At 38.9% G+C, this 26,354-nt stretch overlaps 1 protein-coding gene across 4 annotated transcripts in view; it reads left to right on the plus strand.

The window, feature by feature from the left end:
* Window positions 1–26,354, plus strand: part of FIG4 (FIG4 phosphoinositide 5-phosphatase) — a 106,745-nt gene that overhangs the window by 28,848 nt on the left and 51,543 nt on the right. For all 4 annotated transcript variants that reach the window (XM_031023910.2, XM_081828792.1, XM_081828793.1 and 1 more), the window contains 10 exons: window positions 4,666–4,814; window positions 6,917–7,045; window positions 9,377–9,477; window positions 10,727–10,889; window positions 11,301–11,398; window positions 15,309–15,442; window positions 16,946–17,062; window positions 18,819–18,864; window positions 19,535–19,683; window positions 21,074–21,240. In XM_031023910.2, the coding sequence (XP_030879770.1) occupies window positions 4,666–4,814; window positions 6,917–7,045; window positions 9,377–9,477; window positions 10,727–10,889; window positions 11,301–11,398; window positions 15,309–15,442; window positions 16,946–17,062; window positions 18,819–18,864; window positions 19,535–19,683; window positions 21,074–21,240 (1,253 nt within the window). The remainder of the gene's footprint in view (window positions 1–4,665; window positions 4,815–6,916; window positions 7,046–9,376; window positions 9,478–10,726; window positions 10,890–11,300; window positions 11,399–15,308; window positions 15,443–16,945; window positions 17,063–18,818; window positions 18,865–19,534; window positions 19,684–21,073; window positions 21,241–26,354) is intronic.

The raw sequence follows: 26,354 nt of genomic DNA on the forward strand, positions 1-26,354 counted from the left end.
AATGGACAAATTACAGGGGAAGTATTCTCACTATAAAAATCATCTTTGTTTTAGGTAGGATTTTAATGAAATAGTCTTGTAATTTTTAATTACATGAATGAAATTTGCATTCAGTTTCTAATACAGAGTTGTAACAATTTCACAGATTGTTTTAGTTAACAATCTAGCAAAATTAGGTAGAAATAAATCCATAATAGAAAGAATTGTTATAATACCAACATACCGCTAATGATCTTGTAAATTAATGTTTTCCTGAAGAGGAATGTGGCATAAAGCATTTATGAAAACATATCCTAAGAAAATAAATTAGGAGAGAAAATATTAATTCCTACTTATAAAGAGACATTTATAGCTTCTCTATTTATGATAGTCCCAAACCAGCAAACCAGCCAATGCAGGGACAACTCAAATACCAGTAACTGAATGATGGGCAAGTAAATTCTAACAGTGCATTAAGATAGAGTATTATACCACCACTGATGTGACCAATATGTAGGCCTAGGAGATGCAGTTATTGTGCTAAATGGAAAATTCTGTCAGCTGTAATATCCAAACTAAAAAGGGAGAACACAAAATAGCATGCACCAAAAAGGACTTGAGTCCCAAGGATCAAACAAGGGCTTAGAGTGTTGTAGCTATTGGTGCTATGCAGTGATGGGGTACTTGCATTATTTTAAATTTACTTTTAAGTTGTTTGTACAGTTAACCACTTATTTATCTGTGAAATAAAAACATGTTTACTATGTAGAATGGGTTATGTTTTCATTGTTGTGAAGCTGAAGGAAGTTCATTATTTTAGCAGTGGTCTAGTGAAGGGTTCCTAAAGAAAGCATTTTCACTTTCACAAATGTTTATTGAATGTTTATTTCCATTATGTTTATCTCAGTCATCTGCTTTTCTGTCTTTATTGCTTAATTTTATGTTTATAGCATCTGCAAGTTGTTACTGAAACTTGGTGGTACTGTTAGAAATGGTCTTCACGATTTCAACTTCATTTGCATCCCCATACTGAGCTCTGGGATCAAGTCATCCCAGAAGTAAAAGTATGTCAGTTATGATTTTTGTGTCTAATAAGTAAGCTTAAAAAAGGATATACTACATTCTTAAGATTAGGCTGGAATAAAGCAATTATTCTAACGGAAAAATTGATTTTTAAAAGTTAAAAATCAACATCCTCCCCCCACCGCCACCTGCTGCGATATTATTGACATATAACATCTGTAAGTTTAAGGTGTACAGCGTGATGATTAGATACACATATGTATTGTGACATGATTACTACAATAAGGTTAGTCAACACCTCCATCCCCTCACATAATTATGTGTGTGTGTGTGTGTTAAAAACATTCAAGATGTACTCTCAACAGATTTCAAGTTATAATTCATTAATGTTAATTACAGTTACCATGCTATGCATTAGATCCCCAGATATTATTTATCTTATAGCTGGGAGTTTGTACCATGTAGCCAACATCTTCCCATTTTTCCCACCCTACCCTTTTCCCGTGCCCCAGCCCCTGGCAACTACCATTCTACTTTCTATTTCTATGAGTTTGGCTTTTTTAGGTTCTGCATAGAAGTGAAGAACATATAGAAATAATTAGACTTATTTCCCTTAGCATACTGCCCTCAAATTCCATCCCATGTTATTGCAAATAGCAGGATTTCCTTCTTTTCTTTATGGTTGAGTAATATCCTATATCCATTCATCCATTGCTGGACTCTTAGGATGTTTCCATGTCTTGGCTATTGTGAATAATGCTTACAGTCAACAGGGGGCTGCATATATCTCTTCAAGATGGTGATTTCATTTCTTTTGGCTATATACTCAGAAGTGGGACTGCTGGAATATATGGTAGTTGTATTTTTAAATTTTTTAGGAACCTCCATACTGTTTTCTATAGTGGCTGCACCTATTTTCATTCCCACCAACAGTGCACAAGGGTTCCTTTTTCTCCACAGCTTAGCCAACGTGTGTCTCTTATCTTTTTGATAATAACCATTATAGGAGGTATGAGTTGCTATCTCATTGTGGCTTTAATTTGCATTTCCCTGACGTGATGATGAACAGTTTTTCACGTATCTGTTGGCCATTTTCTTTGGAAGAATGTCTATTCAGGTCCTTTGCCCCTTTTAAATTGGATTTTGGGGTTTTTTGTTTGTTTGTTATGTTTTGCTCTTGAGTTTTATGAGTTCCTTATGTATTTTGGATATTAACTCCTGATCAGATAGATGGTTTGTAAATATATTCTCCCTTTACATAGGTTGCCTTTTTATTTTGTTAACTTTTTTTTTTCCTGTGCAGAAACTTTTTAGTTTGCTGTTGTCCCACTTGTTTATTTTTGCTTTTGTTGCTTGTGTTTTTGGTGTCATATCCATAAAATCTTTGCTAAAAGCAATGTCAAAGAGCTTTTCCCCTTTGTCTTCATCTAGTAGTTTTATAGTTTTTGGTCTTATATTTAAATATTTAATCCATCTTGAGTTAATTTTTGTGAATGGTGTAAGACAAGGGTCCAATTCTTTCTTTGCATATGGGTATCCAGTTTTCCCAGCACTATTTATTGAAGAGATTATCCTTTCTGCATGTGTCTTCTTGGCTCCCTGGCTAAATAGTTGACTCTCTATGCATGGGTTTATTCTGGGCTTTCAGTTCTGTTCCACTGATCTATGTGTCTGTTTTATGTCATGCTACTTTGAATGCTGTAGCTTGGTAAAAAAGTTTGAAATCTGAAAGTGTGATGCCTCCATCTTTGTTCTTTAAGATTGCTTTGGCTATTAGTGGTCTTTTGTGTTCCATACAAATTTTGGGATTGTTTTTTCTATTTCTGTGAAAAATGTTATTGGAATTTTGATAGGGATCTATGAATGGCTTTGGGTAGTATAGACATTTAAACAACATTAATTCTTCTGCTCTATGAACATGAGGTATCTTTCCATTTTTTTGTGTCTTCAGTTTATTTCATCAGTATTTTATAAATTTCCAGTGTAAGGTCTTTCTCCTCCTTGGTTAAATTTATTCCTAAGTATTTTATTTTTTGATGTTATTGTAAATGTGATTGAAAAGTCAATGTCTTAATACAGTATTTATCCCTGAAATTAGATGCTAGTAAAATTAATGGCTCCATCTAGCAAATATGGTAAAATTGAATTTCACAGATGAAACAGATTAATTTCAATCAAATTATATGAATAAATTAAAGAAGAAATAATAATTGAAATAATATGTAAGTCTCCAGGCAAAATTGTAACCACCTTAAAATATTACTAAAGTACTTTATGAGTTTGTGTAAATCTAAAGAATTCTAGATACCTTCTGAAATTCTGTGCTAAAATGTATAGCTAGAGATACTTTAAAAATTATTAATTATGTGAAATCAGGATTGTAAAATAGGTTTCTTTTGGCCTCAAGGCCAAATTTTATTTGCAAAGACTGTTATAACTTTTTGGATGGTTGTTACTCTCCTAAAACATGTTTTATTGTAATGGCTTGTATTAATTGCTTATTCCTGTTTTATTATGAAGTCGATTATGGTACTGCCACTAATAATTAATAGAATTATTTTTGTTGATATGTAAACTAGAGTACAGACTGTGTACTATTGCATATTGTGGATATTGTAACATCTGTGGAACTCCATTCAGATATGTATGAGAGTGTGACCCCTTTGCACAAGGCTGTGAAGTTAAAGTGATTTCACTGTGAAGCAAAAAATGCAAATTGCAAGTCAGTGAATGTTGATCATTCGCGTTGTATTGTATATTTCTAATTGTGCAAATGCCTAAGTCATGCAATGATTTTTTTAATTGAAGCATAGTAGACATACCATATTATGTTAGTTTCAGGTGTACAACATAGTGAGTTGACAATTCTATATATTTCTCAGTGTTCACAACAATATAGTCATCTGTCATCATACAACATTATTACGATATAGTTGATTATATTCCCTGTGCTGTACTTTTCATCCCTGTGACTTATTTTATAACTGGAAGTTTGTACCCCTTGATATCCTTTACCTGTTTTGCCCATCCCCATCCCCTCCCCTCTGGCAACCACCAGTTCTCTGTATTTGTGAGTTTATTTCTGTTTTTTGTTTGTTTGTTTGTTTGTTTGTGTTGGTTTTTAGATTCCGCATATAAGTGAAATGATGCAGTATTTGTCTTTCTCTGTCTGATGTATATCACTGAGTGTAATGCCCTCTGGGTCCATCTATGTTGTTGCAAATAGCAAGAGCTCATTTTTTTAATGGCTGAGTAATATTCCATTGTATAGATATACCACATCTTCTTTATCCATTCATCTATCAGTGGACAGTTAGGTTGCTTCCATGTCTATATCTTGATTATTGTAGATAATGCTGCAGTAAACATAGGGGTGCATATATCTTTTCAAATTAGTGTTTCTGTTTTCATTGGGTAAATACCCAGAACTGGAAGTACTGGATTGTATAGTATTTCTATTTTTAATTTTTTGAGAATGTAGTGATTTTTAAGTTTCTAATTATATTCATGGTTTACTGTGTTTTATAGTGTTTATTTGAATGGTTTTGCTTCCAAGTAATTGAATGGGTGCTAAGGTGGTTCAGTTTTTAATTCCATATAGGAGCCAAGACTGAAATGTGTTTTGCTTTTATAATTCTTATTAAGTTTCAGTTATGTTCTCAGTTACAGCTATGATCTGTCCCACTCACTTCAGTATAATCTCACTGTCTTGCGAATGCCCCTGGAGATGTTAAAGTCAGAAACAACCCAGCCTCGCCAGGAGAGTTTCGACATCTTTGAAGATGAAGGATTAATTACACAGGGTGGAAGCGGTAGGTGGTTTTCAGCACATCTAATGTAGGTTAATATGGCATCCGTGAAATGGCATCTCATTAAATTAACTCACATTTCCTTCATATTTCTCTGTCCCTTATTGCTCTGTGTCCTTATATGAGGTTGTTTTGGATATATAAACTTGACCAATTCATTTTTATAGAGCTCATTAATTACGATGTGATTTCATTTGTGGGCCAGCCAGAAAATTGTATGCTGACATTTCCTAGCAAATATTCATGTATTTTTAATGGAATACATTTAGGTCTAGGCTTTTGGTGAAGTTGGAATGGAGAATTGGTTTTTTTGAATATTGGAGAATACACACCACCACCTTATTTTCCTTCATAGAGAGTTTTGGCAAAAATTCACCATGGATGATCTCTTGTGTCCTAGAAATTTACTACAATATCTCTAATTCTTATAAAAACTCTGCTCAGTTGGTATGATGCCACTTTTAAAGAAATAAAGACCAAGTAGGAAACTGAGGCATAGAGATTAAGATCACATGGCCAATGTGCCAAGGAACCAATGCAGCGGGTCAGAGGTTCTTATTTTGATTGGTCCCAACTTGACCCAGGTGTCCCTCATAGGCCTTGCTTCTCTCAGGACCCCTGTAGGATCACTGCAGGGCCACATGTGGGGGTCATCCTGGAGATCCTAAATGAACCAGTCACACAACAGGATGGTTACCTTTATCCCTAGATTTTTGGGTTGGCCTAGAACTTTAAAGCCTGAGGCATTGCTAAAATGAATGTTGTGAAGGAATCATTTCAGACTTAAAGCCGTTTAGCTGACTTGGATATACTTTGGAAACATAGTAAGTCAACAATGTCTCGGACACCTTGCTCTGTGCAACCTGAATAATAGTGATGAAGATGTGGGTGCAGAGTTAGCAGTGCACTTTGCATGTATTATTTAATCTGAACATATCTCTGAGGTGAATAGTAGTAGCATTGTTTTACAGTTCAGAAAATTGAAGTTCAGAGATGTTAAGTAACTTGCCAGAGGTTACAGAAACTGGTAAGTGGCAAAAACAGGACTCTAGTTCTTGTGTGTACTATTTGTGCTCTGTGTAAAGCATTGAAAGGGCAGAGAAGGTTCAGTTTTTAGGAATCAAACCAAGTGTATTTGACACAGTATATAAACACTCTTAACATACCATGTTTTGAGAAGAAAAATAGCCTGCTATCCAGAACTGTTACAGTCTTTTTTTAAAAAAAGATTTATTTATTTATTTGAGAGAGAGAGAGAGAATGGGCATGAGCAGGGGGAGGGGCAGAAGGAGAGGGAGAGAAATCCTCAAGCAGATTCCCCACTGAGCTTAGAGCCTGGCCCAGGGCTCGATCTCAGCACTCTGAGATCATGACCTGAGCTGAAATCAAGAGTTGGACACATAACCAGCTGAGCCACCCAGGCGTCCCACTGTTACAGTCTTTTAAGCCATAATCATACTTATTTCTCATTTTGCCCTTTATATAAGTTTTGTAAAACTCATCAGTGTTTAATAAATGTATCTGGATATGTTGAAATGATGTTTGGTGAAATTAATTTCTTCATATAGAAAAAGCCTGATATGATAGTAACTACCACTTACAGAAGTATCAGTAAGGCACCAGGCTTGTTCGAAGCACTTTGTGTGCATTACCAACATTACCATCTTTACAACAACCACATGATACAGGTACAGATGAGCAAATGGGCACTGAGGTAGTAAGTAACACTCTTGGTCACAGCTGTCACCCTGCTGACGAGAGTCAGGGCCCATATTTGGACCCAGGCACTCGGACCCCGGAGCAGTGCTTCCAGCCGCTGCCCGATGCTATCTGTCAGCCTTAGTCATGTATTTGTCCATGTGTCCTTAATATCCCTCTTGTTTACTTTCCTCTTAGGTTAAAAAACTCTCACAAATCAGAAAAATGTGTTTATTCTTTTACTTTGTACAGAATCAGCGCAGTGTTCTGGGTGATGATACGAGTTATATCCACTGAAAATGGCAATTCTGTTAATCAGGCATTTTATCTTGAAGTTAAAAACAAAAACTTAAAGATGAATATAGACCAATTTCCTTATATTTCTGGTACCAACTTTTATTTTTCAGGTGTATTTGGGATCTCTAGTGAGCCTTATATGAAGTATGTGTGGAACGGTGAACTTCTGGATATAATTAAAAATACTGTGCATCGTGACTGGCTGTTGTATATTATTCATGGGTTCTGTGGGCAGTCAAGTATCCTTTTTTAAAAAAAACTAAGGTATATATTATTAAACTTATGCTGTATCAATCTGTAGAAGACTGTATAGGAATTATAAGATTATTAATTACCATTCTGTGCACCCAGCAGGAAAACTTACTGATGATATCAGATAGTGGAAATACAAAGAGGTATGCAGATCATTTGAACAGATCTCTTATGTACACAGAAAGATAAACATCAGGAAAGAAAATGCTATGTGCATAGCAAGTGATATAGGCAATAAGTATCATTCATACCTGAGAGGAGGAGCAGATTCACTGACGGGTGGGGAGGATGGGGGAGGCTCATAGGAAAAGGCAGGCTTGGCCTGCCCCATCCTCCCCACCTTAGTCAGACCTTAGCAGGAAGCAGGGAGCAAACTCCTAGGTGGGGAAAGCACCATGAGTGTAAGGGTAGAAAAGTTCATGGGAGTGTTCTGCCTTGGGTGTAAAATCCTTGGGAGGTAGCAATGTAGTGGGTTGTGGGGAGTCAGATTGCAAGTCACCAGATTGCTTTGGTGGTCAGACTGAGTAAGCATTTTGGGTTTGGTGCCTGAACATTTGAAAGTTTTTTTCAAGAGGGTAATGTAGAGGGGAGTACTTAGAAAGGTTGAGTTGACACCTATTTTCAAGCTGGATTAAATAAAATGAGACTAGAACAGGGGGCATGAGTTAGGAAAAGATTGCTGTGGTCCAGGCATAATGTGATAAAGTCCTGGATTGGAAAGGGACAAAAGAGGTTAAATAGATGTAGGCTGAACCTTGGGTTAAGCTGATTTTGAGTTCAATTTTATAAATACTTTTTTTCCTTTTATTTAATTTCTACCTATGGTTAAAACCTTTCCAGAAAGTGCTATTATGCTATGAGGCTTAGAGAGGCAGTGTATACTTTCTAGGAGTAGTATTTAGTTGTTTCCTGTCCCTTTTTGAGATCATGTAGGGCATTTGTACACCTAGCTTGTTTTCCAGTTGACATTCTTTCTTGTGTCTTCGGTTTTTTAAGGCCTATGGTGAAAACTGTAAAGGAGTGGTCGTTTTGAGACCATTAAGTGGGTAAACGTGGTTGCTGATATTTTTTCTTGCACTAGAACATTTGGGAGGAGTGGGATCAAGGGGTATAGCCAGAGAGGTTAGTCCTAAAGAGGACCGGTGGTGCTTTCTTTCTGGCAAATGAGGAAGAAGAGAGGCTAGATGAAGACACAAAGGAAGCTTAAAATGAGGATGAGTGAGATTTATGCACTACACTTGCAAGTAAGCCTCATTACTTTATAATCATTTCCAAGCAGTGAGTAGTAGTATCTGCTTGGTTTGTTCACTGAATAATGAGATTTGGCCCTGAATTACCATTTCTGCTTCCAAAAGTGAAATGTACCTGGAAAGAACACAAGGTTTTCACCACCAAGGACACCGAGAAGAATGTGCTACAGTTTCTAATGGCATTTTCCAAGAGGTAGTTCTAAACTGTTTTGTATCATCAAGAGCTAACTCAGGGCCAGGCATATATTAAGCACAGTAAATGTTTGTGTTTTTAAAATAGCGAATATCACCATGGATTATAATTTTAAAGCTCATTAGTTTAGATGATGAAACTAGTTTCCTAGCTGTCAAGCATTTAATGAATTCCGGAAGTCTTTATGGTGATAAAAGAAATTGCTATATATTCAGCACTTACTATAGGACAGGCACTGGTTTACACACATTACCTAACCTAGTCCTCCTAACCACCTCATAAAGTTAGTTACTTTACTAGTACTTACACCATTTTACAGAAGATGAAACTGAGGCTCAGAAAGCTAAATAAGGTGACATAATCGATAAGCTGCATATCAGTTAAATAATTCACAGTGTTTAGTTTTTGCAGTTAGGTGACAAATTTGGGTAACTTTTACAGTATTATACTTACTCCATTCCCTAAGTATTATATATTGCTTCATATTTAACCCCCTGTTAAGTGACATATGGTCTCTTTGAGAGGTGTATGATCTCTGAAGACTAAAGAAGGATTAGTTGTACCCATTTACATCCTTCAGTTGGCGATAAGGAGAGACCACGTCTTCCCTTGGCCGCTAACCCTACACCTTTTTACCACTTCCTCTAAAATTCATGGAAACCACTCCTTAGGGAGGCCTGTTTTTGCCCTAATACCTGCTTCATTTGGAAGAACAGTTAGAGCCAATGCTGTTCCATTCTTGGGTAGAACTTTTTGGTGTTCTTTAACCTTCCGAACAAGATATATTTAAATGCATATTTAAGGTCTAAGAATTCTCTTGGTGTGGTGTAACAGTTCAGTGTGAATGCTCAAACAGCTTTAACTTGATTTCTAAGAGCTGTTGATCTACGGACGACCAGTCTATGTGACTCTAATAGCTAGAAGATCCAGTAAGTTTGCTGGGACCCGCTTTCTCAAGAGAGGCGCAAACTGTGAGGTAAGGTGGAGAAGCAATGGCACTGCTTAACCTTTCACATCAACCTTGCTGACAGAGGAAGCCAAGTGGGATTCGAGAAAGTGGCATTTCTTAGTGTGGGATATGATCAAGAGAATAATTAATGCTCCGGAGTACCTGAAACTTGTGAGGAATGTGACGAGTATACGGATGTTCTGAAAAATCAACTATCTTAGAGCCAGTTACGCATTGCCGTGGGGAGTTATGACATGTCTCATGTTTTGGAGAATGAGCCATTTCTGTAAGATACGAAAAAATGTAGTGCATATTTAGTGTAGTGACTAAAATAGCAAAGCACCTCCATCAGAGGAGTAAGTGGAGGGGAGCACTCATTGGAAATGCATCCTTGATGAGAAGACAAGGTAGAGCGAGGCATGGAAACCCCTTCCCCCCTCGCCTCTGCTTTAGTTGGGCTCCAGGCAGGCTCCTATTCTGCTCGGCCCTGGAAAATAACCACAACAGAAGTCCTATCCTGCCACCAGTCATGTCATCTCCTCCAAGTGTTTCATCTCTATTTGCAGTAGACAGCTTGAGTCTTACGCAGATGTGTGATTGGGTAGACAGATTGAGTGAGACACTGGGTTTGAATCCTGGGTTAAAATAGCAACATCGTTCTTAAAATTATATCAACAATGAAAATAGTTATAACTGGTGCCCTAAGAAAATTCACAATTTTGCTATGTTACCTATTTTTTAATAATTCACAGATAATCAAGCAGACATGTTATTAATGCCTCTAAAATTATTCTTTGTCATATCCTTCTATACTTTTATAAGTCAAGCTAACTCAAGACCTTTTTTTCCCCCTTCTGTCCGTCAGGAATTATTTGAATCTCACTCTTTTGTCCTTTCATTCCTCCCTGGTCTTCAGAATTGAAGTTTTATATTCCGCTGGCCTTCCTAACCTCCTGTATAATTTCATGTAATTGTTTTCCTTTTCTCTTCCTCTCTGCCATTTATATCACTCAAGCTGTTCTCTGTCTGCTACTTGTATTATTAGCTATTTAATTTGATTTTTTCCTAGTCTATTCTCGGCTATTTTTAATTGCCTTTCTTTGTTGCATTTTAATGGTTTTCCTTTCCTAATGTGCACATTGAATATTGATCAACATTTACCTCTTTTAAAATGCTCTAAGGATGGGAATTATAATTTCATTGTATACTTGGAAATTTTTTCCACTAAAAAATTCTAAGAACATAAAATATCTTTAAATGCCCCCTTTCTTTTCAGGGTGATGTTGCAAATGAAGTGGAGACTGAACAAATACTCTGTGATGCTTCTGTGATGTCTTTTACTGCAGGAAGTTATTCTTCTTATGTCCAAGTTAGAGGATCCGTCCCTTTATACTGGTCTCAGGACATTTCAACTATGATGCCGAAACCACCCATTACATGTGCGTGCAGCAGTCTTTTTAATTATGACTCTTCACCCACACTTTGAGATGATGAACTGTTGTCACAGAAATCCATAAATTCTTAGATGCTAACAAAGTGTTAGTACTGGAAAGTAGATAATTTAGAAGAAGGACTTCTGTTAACTTTATTGAATAACTTATCATTTTTCTTTTGTTTTGGCTGCTAGTAAATTGTATTTTACTTCAGAAATGTAAGAATCAGTCAGATTCAGTAAATGCATGAAGAATGAGTATCTGATAAGCTCAAGAGGAACTTGGGAAGTGGAACTACTAGATTAGTTGAATTGCATTTCTTTAAACATTAAAAAAGAAAATGAAACCCTATACTTCTTTTATTCTTGCTTTATGATTTTCATTCTGGTATTTATTCATCCTTTTTATCTCCCTCAGTGGATCAGGCAGACCCATTTGCACATGTGGCTGCCCTTCACTTCGACCAGATGCTTCAAAGGTTTGGCTCCCCCATCATCATCTTGAATTTAGTGAAGGTATGATGTGCTCGTCTGTTTGGTTATGAAATTCAGTCACACTGGAAAATCTTTTCCTCAGCACAAAGGGGTTATTCTTGTAGCCTGCTTTACCTCTCCCCAGAGGAGAAGTTTATAGACTTTCTGTGTTGTGACAGAGCACTGTGTCTGACCGTCTAAGCCACCGTCTAAGCCTTAGGTTCAGTGTGGCCTCTTCCCTGGGTACCTGGGAGAAGCAGCAGTATGTTTCCAAGGGAAGAAAGTGATGCTGTCAGTCTTTTGATTTCCTTGGGTGAACTGGAGATGAGTGAAATTCTGCCTCAGTTTCCAGGACAGCCTGGAGAAGGAAGCATGGAGATCACAGAGCCACAGCCTAACCTTGATACAACCCATTCCCTTGACAATCCAGAGATCTCTTAGGAAGGTTAATATGTAGTAGTAAGATCTGAAGGCTGGATTCAGAAATTGGGGTGCTGCCATGGTTCAAGAACCAGGTGGACAAAGTGGTGGCATGGCCTTACATTTCTGTGCTTCCTTGTGAGAGTACACTCTCTCGTCAGCATAGCTTGTGTAGGACTTTGGGTCAACAGCCTAGGATGGAGAGCAGGGAGACCAGATAATAAATTGTATCTGTATCTGCCGCAACTGTGTGCCTTGAAAGAATTTCAGTCCACAGCCAAGAAAACCCTGAAAGGAGGAAAAGCAGGGGTTTTGTTATGTTATGGTTGTAGCAGTGGTCAACACCTTAGAGCTGAGATTATTCTGAGAGTTGGTTAACAAATGTGACTCAACTGAACAAAAAAACAAGGAATCCTGTGTCCATTTAGTTCATTATTTAACAAGTATTCTTGAAGGTTTCCTTTGTGCCAAGGTGGTCATAGAAACAATTCATGCCTTCACAGAGCTAACAGTCTAATGGTGAAGTAATGCAGAGGTACCAAAACAAGCTCAGCGGTGCCATGAGAGCTTATAACGGGAGAGAAGTTTCCCCTGAGGAGGTGATGAGTCTGTGCAGACTGAAGGAAGAGGCGTTAACTAGGCCAAGAAGAGAGAGAATAGTACTGAATTCCAAAGAGCAGGTTCCAAGGCCCTGGGTCAGGAGGGGATATGGTGTGTTTGAGGAAGGAAAGGCCATATGGTAGGGGTCCTGCCGATGAGGGCCAGAGAGATGATGCGCGTACTGTTGTGGGATGAGGCTGAAGAGATAGCTATGGCCAGACCATGCAGAGCCTTGTAGGGTGTGTCAGTGAGTCCGGGTCTTTATCCTGAGAGTATAATGGGAAACCATTGAAGGTTTCGCATGACTGAGAGGATTGTGATCAGATTTTTATTTTAAAAAGACTATCCTGACCTCAACAAAGAGAACATATGGATTGGCAGAAGGTTAAAGAGTGCTGGAAGACTACATAGAAGGCTATGCTTATTGTCCAGGGAAGGGGTGACCCTGGTTTAAACCAGGATGGTGTGGTAGAGCTGGAGAGAAGCGTGTGGAGGCCGGAGACTCGGTGATGGGCTGGCTGTGAGCTGAAGGAGAGGGAGAGAGGTCAGGCTTCACTCTTAGGTTTCTGGTTACTCGGGTGGCTGGATGGTGATGCCGTTCACCGGAATGGACCACTGACTTTTCTCCATGTTTTACAGAGTCCTTATACTGCCGTTAAAAGCTATGGCTAAATGGAGATTCAGTCTATGATGTTTGAAATAATTCTGCATTAAATACACAGATTGAAAACATAATATCCGATACATGTGATTGTGAAGTGTTCTTGCCCAGGTTTCTCAAATGTACATTTATTTTTTAACCTTTAAAGGCTAGTCGGTGGACTTCAAAATTGTACTTGTTCATCATTCCATTGCCATAAAAATCCTGGTAATAACTGGATATTAACTAGAAAATAGTTTAGAGATTAAGCTGCCATTTTGTGGAATAGAAAAAAAGTTTTTTTTGTTGTTTTTGTCATTATTTATTTTATTCAAAGGACAAAAGAAGATGTTTACTCAGTTCAGTCGGGATAGTATTAATTTGTGATTAGAGTCAAAGAATGCATTTGTATGTGGAATGATACGGAAGGATCCTCACTCTTTATTCTGCCTCCATATGAAGTCACTAAAGTGGAATACTTTCCTTGATTTCTTTTCTCTCTTATCATGTGTTGTGAACCATCCCTCTCCCCCGCTTCCTTGGTTGTGGAAGCTTGAGGCGCTGCTTGACATTTCGCAGCAATCCATGCACCTTCAGTGCTGTTACTGGGGAATCAATAGGAAGTCAGCCTGGAGTCAAGCATAACTGTATTTGGAGGTTTTTAGTCTGAGGGCCATGGATGGTCATTGAGGCAGTCTCTGAACCCTTGGGATGACAGACAAAACCACTTGTACCTGTCATGTTTTCATTTGGTTGTAACAGGGGTCTGTGACCCTAAGGAGGTTAGCTAAACAACCCACTGATGCTAATCCGTGATGGTCAGACGGTGCACAGAGCAGATTCTTTGTACACAGAGATGACCGAAGGTTGATTAGATAACCTGTTCTCCCCATCTCATGAAATGTCAGATTTGATCAAAGAATTTCAAAAAGCTTTTGTTTCCCTAGTTGATTTAAAGTGCTTTTGAGAAAAATTCCAGAGATATAATTTAATTTTCTCAGATGTAAAAAGCTAACTACATGTTTGTCCTAAACTGATTTAACACCGTTCTTAATCAACTCTTTTCTAATTCCTCCATTTGATTTACTCAGCTGTGCAAAATAGTTACCCTTTTTGTTTCCACAGCGGTTATCTAATTAAATTCATGACAACTGATAATTAATCACCATGATTGAAAGCAGCAGAGACCCATTTTAATACCAGCAATAGTGCCTCACACCATATCAGTGTTACTACCTTGTTTCTAAGTAAGGTCCTGAACAGGATAACAATAAAAAAAATAGTTCCCACGTGCCAGATGCTCTGATAAGAGAGTATCATGTTTTATCTCTTTTAAACCTCACATTATTGCTGAAAGGAAAATACTATTGTATCCATGTATTGTATTGTACCCATTTTATAGATGAAGAAATAGAGGCCTAGGAAAGTTGAGAACCTTGTCCAAGACTATGTGGCCAGCAGGTAACAGAGCTAACATTCTAGCCCCAGAGCTCTGGAATGAGAGGCATGTCCTATGTAAGGGAGTACAGCAGGCAGGGAGGCAGAAGGTAAGATTTGGTCCCATGAACTCCTCTTAACCTCATTCAACCACAGTGTAAAAGGGAGGAAAAGGGCCTGCCTTGGCTACCTCACAGGGTGTTTTATGAGAGTTAAATTTAAAAACACATGTAGGCTGGGATGCCTGGGTGGCTCAGTCGGTTAAGCGGCTGCCTTCGGCTCGGGTCATGATCCCAGGGTCCTGGGATCAAGTCCCACATCGGGCTCCCTGCTCGGCGGGGAGCCTGCTTCTCCCTCTGCCTGCCGCTCTCCCTGCTTGTGCTCTCTCTCTGACAAATAAATAAATAAAATCTTTAAAAAAACAAAAACACATGTTGGCTGCAAAAGCACTCTCAGCCAATTGAGGGATTATCCATCCAGACCCAGTTGATTTCTGTGTGGTCCTTGCCTGGCTGGAATTGGGGGTTTCCTTCTTCTGGTACTTGGGGAGTTCTCTGCCAGAGTGGGATGTGGAGTGTGTAGACCAGGCCCAGGAGGGTGAACTGGGCTTCTTAGAGCTGCAGGAAGTTATTAAAAAGAAATCCCATCTCCTTGAATTTTTGAAGCTAATTATCTGTTGATTTTAATTCAACGAAGTGTTTATTTCTTTGCATTTATATTATTTTTATTTTAGACTTTATTTCGGTGTATTTAAGACTTAGGCTTCTTGTCTTAGCTGAAAAGTAAAAATGTTAAAAGTCTGTTCCTCTGATTTAAGGTAATTAGAACCCTGAAAATGTTTAATTTTTGATAAAGGAACGAGAGAAAAGAAAACATGAGAGAATTCTGAGTGAAGAGCTTGTGGCCGCTGTGACGTACCTCAACCAGTTTTTGCCTCCTGAACACACGATTATTTATATCCCTTGGGATATGGCCAAGTACACCAAAAGGTGACTAAATATTCATATGTTTGGTTCTGGTATTTTCCTTTTCTTGTGATATAAAATCGCAGGAAGCTGATCTCTATGGTAAAGTAACTGTGGGCGCCTGGGTGGCTCAGTTGGTTAAGCGTCTGCCTTCGGCTCAGGTCATGATCCTGGGGTCCTGGGATCGAGCCCCGCATCAGGCTCCCCACTCAGCGGGGAACCTGCTTCTGCCTCTCCCTCTGCCCCTCCCTCCTGCTTGTGCTCTTTCTCTCGCTTTCTCGCTTGCTCTCTCAAATAAATAAATAAAATCTTAAAAAAAAATAAAGTAAATGGTATCTTTTAATTTCCTTCATGAACCTGCTGAGGGGCCTTTTTGCTACTGATGTATAATTTGAGTGCTTAAATTAATTGACCAGGCTCTTTTTTTTTTTTTTTTTTTGCCCACGATTTACACCATTTGCACATTCTCTTTGAAGTAGCTAGTCATTTCAGGACATCCCTGCTCCACGACTTTCCCTTACAGGCATTGGCTTCACTTTTCCATGTTTCATCCTGTTCCCCTGTTTAATCACTTTCTCAGACACCACTTTCAGATGATCTCGCTTGTGGATGAACCTGCAGTAACTCCTGAGTGTTCATAGTAAATCCATACTCCTCAGTGTAGTGTTAAAGCCCCACCGCCTGGTTGGTTCCAGAATGTAATAACTTTTTCTTTATTCTGCGGCCATTCTGTTCCTGAAAAATGAAACTGCATGCTCAGCCCCCAGCATGGCAGCCAGGGTCCCATACCTGAGCCTTTGTTCCTGTTGTTCGACCCCCACCTCCCTGGGGTGCTTTCCCACCCCTCCTTTACGTGCCAAGATCTGACTCAAAATGTCTCATCCAAGGGACCTTCTTTCATTAACTTTGCATTCTCCTTTTACTCATTTCCTAGGTATCATATTCACACAAGGTTTATTTTGAGGTCTCGTTAATTTTTTTTAATGTTATTGTATTGTTTTGTACTTTAACTCATTGTACTTTTCTCTGAATCATTTTGTGTAGTTAGATACCCATGCACACACTCACACACACATATGCACACATTTTCCTAGAGTCTAAGCCTGATTACAGGTGGGCACCATTTATATTTATTCTCCAGGGTTTTCTTCCCCCGCCCCCCACACTGTGCATCACGCTCTCCTCACAGTCATCTTATGAATGCATATTGACTTGATTGATGTGACTCTTAAGTAGTGAAAGGCTTTGGGAAAAGCTCTCCAGGGGATGTAATGTGCCAAGATTAAGGCTTGCCAAGAGTTGATACAGGCCCTTGATGTCTCTTTGCACCAAATCTTGTTAGTTATTGAGTACACATTATACTATAGAAACTAATTATTACAGTGTTCCTGTTGGATACAAACCAGAGATTTTAAAAATTAAATCCCTGAATATCATTACTATGAACTTTTATTTGCTTCGGATGTAAAGGTAAAAATATATTAAATGGGCTCTTCTCACTTTTCTCATTCTTCCTCCTCTCGTCAGCAAGCTGTGTAATGTTCTTGATCGACTGAACGTGATTGCAGAAAGTGTGGTGAAGAAAACAGGTTTCTTTGTAAACCGCCCTGATTCTTACTGTAGCATTTTGCGGCCAGATGAAAAGTACGTATGGTGTTTAAAAACTGAAATCAAGCATTTTGCTCTTATGGATAAAAATATTCTAAATATGAGCAGTTTGTACTTCTTGAAAGACGGATGAATTTATTGGGGCAGACAAGATATTCAGGTGATTGTGGAATGAACATTCACTATGGGCACAGGATTTCCTCTGGTTATATATCTTGAGATGGAAGCCACAGAATCTTTATCTCTTACTTCATGGAATAAACATTACATAAAATATTTCTGTAAAGTAAAATTTTCTGCAGTGAATTCTGTTTTTCAGCATTAAATAGGAGCAGGAATTCTTTTCTATTGACTAAATACTAACATTTTTATGAAAATAATGTTTATCATTGTATTATAATTATTTGCTCACAAATCTTTCTTCTACTTTGTGAGCTTCTTCAGATCAAGGATCAGGTTTTATTTATCTTTTACGGAACTAATATTGTATATCCCCAGCATTTTATTTTCAGCTAACAAAGTTAACTATAATGGTTAAAAAAAAAAAAAACAAAGAGCAAAAAAACAACCAACTATAGTGTGTATGTCTTCAGAAGTCATCCTTTTGTTACAGTTTGAATTTTAGGGTACCTGTGACAGTGGTCCGGAAGACCATTCCTAGGCTCAGTGATAAACTGGGAAAACTCAAAGCACTCAGCATATTGTTGTTCTCATGGCTGTGATTTATTAAGGTTAAAGGACACAAAGCAAAATTAGCACAGGGAAAAGGCACATGGGGCAAAGTCCAGAGGAAATAGGTAAAGCTTTCGGAGAGTCCTCTCCTAATGGAGTCACACAGAACATGCTTAATTCCCCAGCAACTTGTTGTCACAGCATGTATGAAATGTTGCCAACCAGAGGAGATGATTAGATAATCAGTGCCAGGGTTTTTTATTGGAGGCTGGTCCCCTAGGCAGCTTCTGCTTGGCACATACCAAAATTCCTGACTCCCATAAGGAAAGAGGATATTCAGCAAAACCATATTGTTTCAACAGACAGTTTAGGCACAGTGAGCCGCTCTTGTCCATCTGAGAATGGTGGGAACACAAGTTTCCAGATGCCAGCCAAGGGCCAACCGTATAAGCAGGCCTTTCTGAGGATAGCAGTCAGGCCTATTGTGTTAACCGTTCTCTGTACTGCACCTTCTTTGAAATAATGAAGATATTTTAAGAAATTAAAATGTTTTAAATCATTAAAATGCTTTAGATCATTAAAATAAAATATCAATATCATTATATAGTACTTAGAACATATTCCCAGGCATTCATTAGCACATGGAGAAAATAAGTAGGAAGGAAAATAATGAGATCTGCAGAAACAACCAAAGGAATGCAACAAAGCTCCATGAAGAAATGCTGGAGGAGGTGGAGGATCTTAATGTTGAGGGGAGAAGGATAAGGCTTAATGCCCTGCAATTACTGTTCATGTCTGTAGAAACCAAACAGGAAATGGGCTTAAATTAAAGCAAGAGAGATTTTGGTTGAATGTGGGTGACAAATGCCTGAGTGTGGGACACTGGGGCGAGAGAAGATGCTTCTTTCCTGGGTTCCCTGTGAGGAAAGAGAGCATGGATAGCATTCCATCTCAGTTATTTGCATATTCACTTACCAGAAAGAATGAAAGTGCGCAGAATCAGTTGATTATTCCGGCGCATTCGGCCCTATTACTTTGATTCTTTATAAAGAGCTGGAACCAAAAATGAATATAGATTATGCTATTGACTTTTTTCTTCAACATCTGTTTTTAAACACAGGTGGAACGAACTAGGAGGATGTGTAATTGCCACTGGTCGCCTGCAGGTATATAGATACTATATTAATAATAAAAAGCATCTGTATTCCTGGTGTATGAGGTTTTCTGAAAGTGGCCAGGAGAGAGAGCGAGACTTCTCACTTAATGCAAAATTATTAACTGTTTGGGATGGTGTTGAAAAGCCGAACTGCTAGTGTTTAACTCTTACAAATGATGTACAGCTAAAATAATGCCTGTGGAGTTTTTCTATACAGGATAAATTTTATTATTGGAAATCAAAACATAAACAGAAATGGGAAAAGAATAAATTAGAATCACTTTGGAAAATGAGCCAGAAACAATCACTATATATATGTAAATTATGCTTTAAAAAAGATACGGCCTCAACCACTGAATATTTGGTTTGTACAATAAAGGAGGTGTATCAGGGAAAAAAGCATATAGTTTACCTATTGGTACATGAGGAAAATGTTCGCTGTTTTATTTCAAGCTCAGGAAGAAAATCCAAATACAGACTACAAGGTGTAAGGATGCCATTGCAGCAATATTAAGTGGGCAGCAAATAGACCCTTTTTATAACGTTCTTCATTGTTTATTCAGGAGTAATACCCTGCCTACGGTTTTTCTTCTATTTTTTAAGAAAAGAAATCTAAAGTGGGGTAGAAGCAGGTTTGGCCACTGAATAATGGTTGAAAGGCTTACGGTATTTCTCTTTAGACGGGTGTTCTTCGAACCAACTGTGTGGACTGTTTAGATCGCACCAACACAGCACAGTTTATGGTGGGAAAATGCGCTCTGGCGTACCAGCTGTACTCCTTGGGACTGATCGACAAGCCTAATCTGCAGTTCGATACAGACGCAGTTAGGTAAATCTTACTTTCTACCTTTTGAATGCTGGTAATGACAGAAAGCAAAACTGGTTAATAATAAGGACTTCTATGAACTTATTTATTTTTTTTTTTTAAAGATTTTATTTATTTATTTGAGAGAGAATGAGAGAGAGCACAGGAGAGGGGGAGGGTCAGAGGGAGAAGCAGACTCCCTGCCGAGCAGGGAGCCCGATGCGGGACTCGATCCAGGGACTCCAGGATCATGACCTGAGCCGAAGGCAGTCGCTTAACCAACTGAGCCACCCAGGCGCCCTATGAACTTATTTCTTTTAACTTCTCACAAATTTTGTTGCCGAAAGACGTTTTTCAAATTAATTCTGTAATAAATATTTCCATTAAAGACCTGTATGTTGTTGCCATGGTTTTTATTTTTTTGTGTTGATTATGAATAAATGCTGTGCTCTTTATATAAATCCAAAGTGCTTTAGATAAATACAAACTAGTGGGTTTTTACAAAAACAAATCCAGGGGCACCTGGGTGGCTCTGTTGGTTAAGCATTGACTCTTGGTTTTGGCTCAGGTCATGATCTCAGGTCATGAGATCAAGCCGCGTGTTGGGCTCCATGCTCAGCATGGAGTTGGCTTGAGATTCTTTTCCCCTCCTTTTCCTTCCCCCTTGTATTCCTTCCCCCCACCACCGGCCCTGCTCATGCGTGCTCTCTCAAATAAATAAATAAATAAAATCTTAAAAAAAAAAACACAACCAAATCCAGACTGCATTAGAAAGAAAAAGTCATGCGCCTTCATACATTTTGAATTAAAAATATAAGATATATGAAAGATTGATTCTTCATTAAGGATTACTGTTTCTTCACTGTCCATTGGATCTATGGCATTATGTGTGCTATTTCTTGAAAATACAATAACGGTTATTATTGGTCATCTGAGGTAGTCATAAAGGCTCTGTTGAGGAAAATGAACAACTTCCAAATGGCCAGATCCACAGATATCACAGCACTGAAAATCTTAACAACTTGAAGAAATACAAGTTTCAAACATGTGTTTTTAGGAAAGAATATGGTTTATCTGTCAGTGACAGGAGCATGTCCTTTTTCCAGAAAGGTAGAAAATTCTGTTGTGGGAGGTAAATTGATCTGGCAGCCTGAAGAAAGTTAGGAGTCTTTCGGTAAGGTTAGAACCACCTTGGTCTGGCTTTGGTGGTGGTGGTTTTTGGTGCTCCTACTTCCATTTTAGTGTTTTCTATGACTTTTTTACTTATTAGACTATTACTGTACATATATTTTGCATGTGGATTTATCATCAAGAGTCTGCTTGAAAGGCTCATAGGAATTCATATGTGGCTAACTGAACAACGTGTGTAATACTTCTGGTAAAATTTTGTAATGTTTGTTTTTCTTTGGTTTAGGTTATTTGAGGAACTCTATGAAGATCATGGGGATACCCTGTCCCTTCAGTATGGTGGTTCTCAACTTGTTCATCGTGTAAAAACCTACAGAAAGATAGCACCATGGACCCAGCACTCAAAAGACATCATGCAGACTCTGTCTAGATATTACAGCAATGCTTTTTCAGGTAATTTTGGAATAATAAGCATCTCTAAAATTTTATCTGATATGCATTTTTCTTCTTATACATCTACCTTTTTTAAGCAATCTGGCTAAGTAAGATCAAAATTAAATATTTTAAAAGTTTAAAATAGAATCTCACTTAGACGGTGCTCAATAAACACTTGTTCAATAAATGAATGAATAAATTTTGTATTTTCTGTAGTTTAGTTTTGCATTTTGCCACCCATAAGAGGAGCTTTTAAATAATGCAGAAGACTTTTTAAAAAATTTTTTTAACTATTTTATTTATTTATTTGAGAGAGAGGGAGCAAGAGAGAGCACGAGTGGGGGTGGGGGAGGGGGGGCAGAGGGAGAGGGAGAAGCAGGTTTCCCGCCAACTGGGGAGCCCGATGCAGGACTCGATCCCAGGACCCTGAGATCATGAGCTGAGCTGAAGGCAGACGCTCAACTGACTGAGCCACCCGGGCACCCAGTAATGCAAAATACTTTGATTCATTGGCTTCTGTCACCTTGCGATACATAAATTTGTTTGAGGGTATTTAATCATTATTTTTAAAATAGGGGTCATAGTCTTGACAAGCTAATGTTTAAAATGTCAGCTAGAAATTAATAGTAGCATTAGCACTAAATTATATCTTTTGTTTTATGACTTGTGAATGCTCAAAGTAACAAGTTGCTAAAATGGTACTTCTGCTGCCTCCATTCTGATGGAATTTCCAACACAATAGATATCACAGATCAAATCCTCATATTCTGCTATTGGAGGGACCCCATAGAGCTGTTAACTTTGGATTGCTGTATAGCAAAGCTGAAGTAGAGGGATGGGCTGAGGAGAGGGCTGCTGTGTTGGGAAGGGCCTGCCCTCCTAGATATGGTTGGGCCAAAAAATCCTTTTTTTTTTTTTAAGATTTTATTTATTTATTTGACACAAAAGAGAGAGAGAGAGAGATCACAAGGTGGGGGACAGAGGGAGAGGGAGAAGCAGGCTCCCGGCCGAGCGGGGAGCCCGATGCGGGGCTGGATCCCAGGACCCTGGGATCATGACCTGAGCGGAAGGCAGACACTTAACCAACTGAGCCACCCAGGCGCCCCAGGCCAAAGGATCTTTGAGTGTTTACTGGTGTCCAGATGTAGGCTTCGTGAGGGAGGGTAGTAGCCTCGGATTGGCTTCAGTCCTGGCCAGAGGGACCCTAGCGGCAAGAACCAGGAGGTGATCACTGGATTCCTAAGGAAGGAGTTGCAAGAAACTGATAGGAAAAGATGCTTGGCCCACACCAAGGGAACTGCGAGAGAGTCCCCAGTGACGGGAACTTCCGAGGCATGCATGAAAGCACCCATAGAGTCAGCTTTCAGCATGTTCCATTCCCAGAGAGAACACCAAGTCAGTTTGCTGTGCTGCAGTATAAGTGGATCAGTTTTTCATACTGTGTAACAGATTATTAGGCCTAAGACAGCATGTGTTTATTATCCCACGATGTCTGTGTGTCTGTGGGTTGGAAGTCCAGGCACAGCTCAGCTGGATTTTCTGCGCAGAGTCTTACAAGCTGCAAGATATCAGTCAGGCTGCGGTCTCATCCGAGGTCTGGCTAGGGAAGGATTTGCTCCCTACTTGTGTGTTTGTTGGTGGAATTCAATTCTTTGTAGTTTTTTGTGACTTTGGGACTCTTAGTAACTTGCTTCTTTACAGCCAGCAAGGGAAAGTGAGTCTCTAGAATGAGTCTGCTAGCAAGAGAGTCTCGTAATTGTGGGAGTGATGGCCCATCCCTTTGCCATATCCCATTGTTCAGAAGCAAATCATAGATCCCACTCCGACACAAGGGAAATCGGTATCAGTTTGCTAGGGCTCCTGTAACAAAATAGCACAAACTGGGTGACTTAAAGCGGCAGAAATTTATTATCTCACTGTTCTGGAGACTGAAAGTCCAAAATCAAGCTGTTGGTAGGGAGGCACCTTCTGAAACCGATAGGTGAGAATCCTGACTTGCTTTTTTCTAGCTTTTGCTGGTTTGCCAGCAAACTTTGATGTTCTTTGGCTTGCGACAGTGGCACCTCAGTCTCTGCCTATGTGGTGACATGGCCTTCTTCCTTCTTGTGTCTGTGTCAGTGTCAGATTTCCCTGGTCTCACAAGGACACCAGTCATATCGCATTAAGGCCCATCCCAATTTAGTGTGAATTTTTAACTTGATTACATCAGCAAAGACCCTATTTTCAAATAAGATTATACATTCACAGGTATTGCGATTAGGACTGCAATGTATCTTTTGGGGAAGACAGTTCTCACCATAGCAGAGAGTATCACATTATGGTGTGAACACCAGGAGGGGAGGGTGGGGATCATAGGGTCCACTCTGGAGCTCACCACATCAAGTAAGACCTTCCCTATTCACCCACTTTGGAGGAGCCAGAAGCTGGTTAGTAGCCTGGTGAGCGTGGGAGGGAAGTACAAGGCAATCTGTAGGTCTTATGTGGTCTCCCCTGCCTACCTCAATGTCCTGTCATTTACTCCATTCCTATCCTCCATTGCTACTCTCCAGACACACTGACCCTCTCACAGTTCCCTGAATAAATTAGGCTGCTTCTGCCACAGGCTTAATCGTATGTTGTTCCACCCATTGAAACACATGACTGCAATCTTCTCCTAATTCCTAGCCAGCCTTTAGAGCTCACTCTACTTTCTACTTGCTCAAAGAAGGTCCTCCAGTGTTTGTTTTAATGGCATTCTGTGCTTTTCCTTTGTAGCACTTAGCACAATTGCAGTGAAATCATTCAGGATGCAATTAGTTCCTGCCATGAGACCTGAGAGCCCCACGTGCAGCTTGTTCACCACAGTGTCCGCAGTGCTTTGCTCATGGCACACTAAATGTTTGTGGGATGAATTAATAAATGCATGAGTTAATTTATTCCCCATGTTCTACCCAATTCCCCCTTTTCCTGAATTACAAAATTGATAGGACCAAGTATGCCAGCCTAGTAGCATGTAGCTTATCAGTGATGCTCTTAGGCGGCTCAGATCATTTCTTTTGAATTCGCTGAGCTCATTGTAGTATTCTGGGTAAGCTCAATGTATAGCATAAACCACAGAGTCCACTGTGGACCTTATGAGTATTTAGATATTCCTCTTTATGCCTGCTCCTTGAACTGGGTTTAATACTTAGAAATCAAAGTAGAGTAATCCAAGCAAAAATTGAGAGTCAGGGAAATAGAATATAGAGATTCTGGCCAGTGGCATAAGTTTCAATTTTAGATTTCTAAAGTAAAAACATTAAAGCATTTCCATCATCCTTTATTATACCTGATGCTCTGGTTACCAGTGAAGACATTAATATGTATTGATGTATTCAAATTGGCTACAGTGCGAGTTAGAAGTAATTGGTTATTATCAATCACTAAAACACAAAGTTGCAATTGGTTTCACTTGTTTTTACCAATTAGAACCTTTTTTAAATTCAGGTTATCTCTCTGAAGGCATTCTCACTGGCTCTGCTTTGTTGCACTAGCTTCCTAGGGCTTCTGTGACAAAATACCGCAAGCTAAGTGGCTCAAAGCAGCAGCGATTTATTGTCTCCCAGTTCTGGAGGCTAGAAGTCCAAAATCAGGGTACGAGCAGGGCCATGCTCCCTCTGAAGGCTCCAGGGGAGGACCCTTACTTGCTGCGTAGCTTCTGAAGATTTCTGGTGATTCATGGCTTGCAACTGCAGCACTTCAATTTCTACCTCTGACATTGCCTGACATTTTCCCCTTGTGTCTGTGTCTACATGACATTTTCCCTTCGACTCTCTCTCTCTTCTTGTCAGGACACGAGTCATATTGGATTATGGGCTGCCCTACTCTAGTGGGTCTACCTCTTAACTGGATTATATCTGCAAAGACTCAACTTCCAAATAAGCTCATATTCACAGGTCCCAGGGCTTAAGGCTTCAACATATCTTTTGGGGGAGGGGGGACACAACTCAACCTGTAACACTTGTGTAAGTTGTGTGCCAACAGTTCATATCTCTCTGGGGGTGGGTTACCCTGGGAAAGGTGGAAAACTGCCCCGATGGAAAGGAAACATCCACTCTTCTGCCCTCTCTCATCGTTGTCCCTGTAATGGGAATCATTATTGACAGATGAGGACCAAGTGAAGTGATTTTTTAATAATACTAGGGGATAGAGAGAATGAATGTGGAGCTGTATGTGATTTAAAAAGCAAGGAGGACTATTAAAAGATAGAAGATGGTCATGAAAAAGTGTCACGTGCACATAATGGAAAGGTAAAGCAAAACTGTGTACAACTGAAAGAGGAGCTACTTTGAAAGCAATTATTTTATGAATAATGTGGCTAAAACAGACTTTATGTTGAGAAGCATGGTGTTGTCCTTGGGGCGTACAACTTACTTTAAAATTACAATGGATATCATATAGTGTTAATATTATTTCTAGAACCATTTTCTTTAAAGCACTCAAGATAACTTTAGAGAATTTAATCTCCTCATGTTACTCCTCTGGGGTGGGCAGGAAGACACTTGACATTAGGTTGTTAAGAATTTTTTTCCTCTCATTACCAAAAAAATGTAATATAGACAGACAAAGAGCAAATTAAGTCAAAAGATAAGCTAAGGAGAAATTTGAAACCTACCAAAAAATGCTAATTTCCTTTAGATGTAAAGAGCCAGTATTTCCTTTAGATGGACTAAGCCAATATAAAGAGACCAATAGTTCAAGAGAAAAAAATGGGCAAATGACATGTACAGTTCATTGGGAAAGCAATGCAATTGGATTCTAAACATATGAAAGAGCTCAACATCACTCATAATAAGAAAAATAAAATTATAGTAGGGTACTACCACTTCATGCATCAGCAAAGATCAAAAAGGTTGGTGCTACTTTTTTGGCCGAGGGGGAAGCAGGACCACTCATAGAGTGTTTTTGTCATTGAAGTGTAGTTGATGTACAATATTAGTTTCAGGTATATAACATAGTGATTCAGCATTCATATATATTACTAAATAATCATCTAGCTACTATCTATCACCCATACAAAGTTGTTACAATATTAACTATATTTTCTATGCTATACATTGCAACATCCATGTCTTACTTACCTTATAATTGGAAGTTTGTACCTTTTAATCCCC

Source organism: Leptonychotes weddellii, chromosome 8, assembly GCF_054177405.1.
Source record: "Leptonychotes weddellii isolate Sample4059 chromosome 8, ASM5417740v2, whole genome shotgun sequence".
Lineage (NCBI taxonomy): Eukaryota > Metazoa > Chordata > Mammalia > Carnivora > Phocidae > Leptonychotes > Leptonychotes weddellii.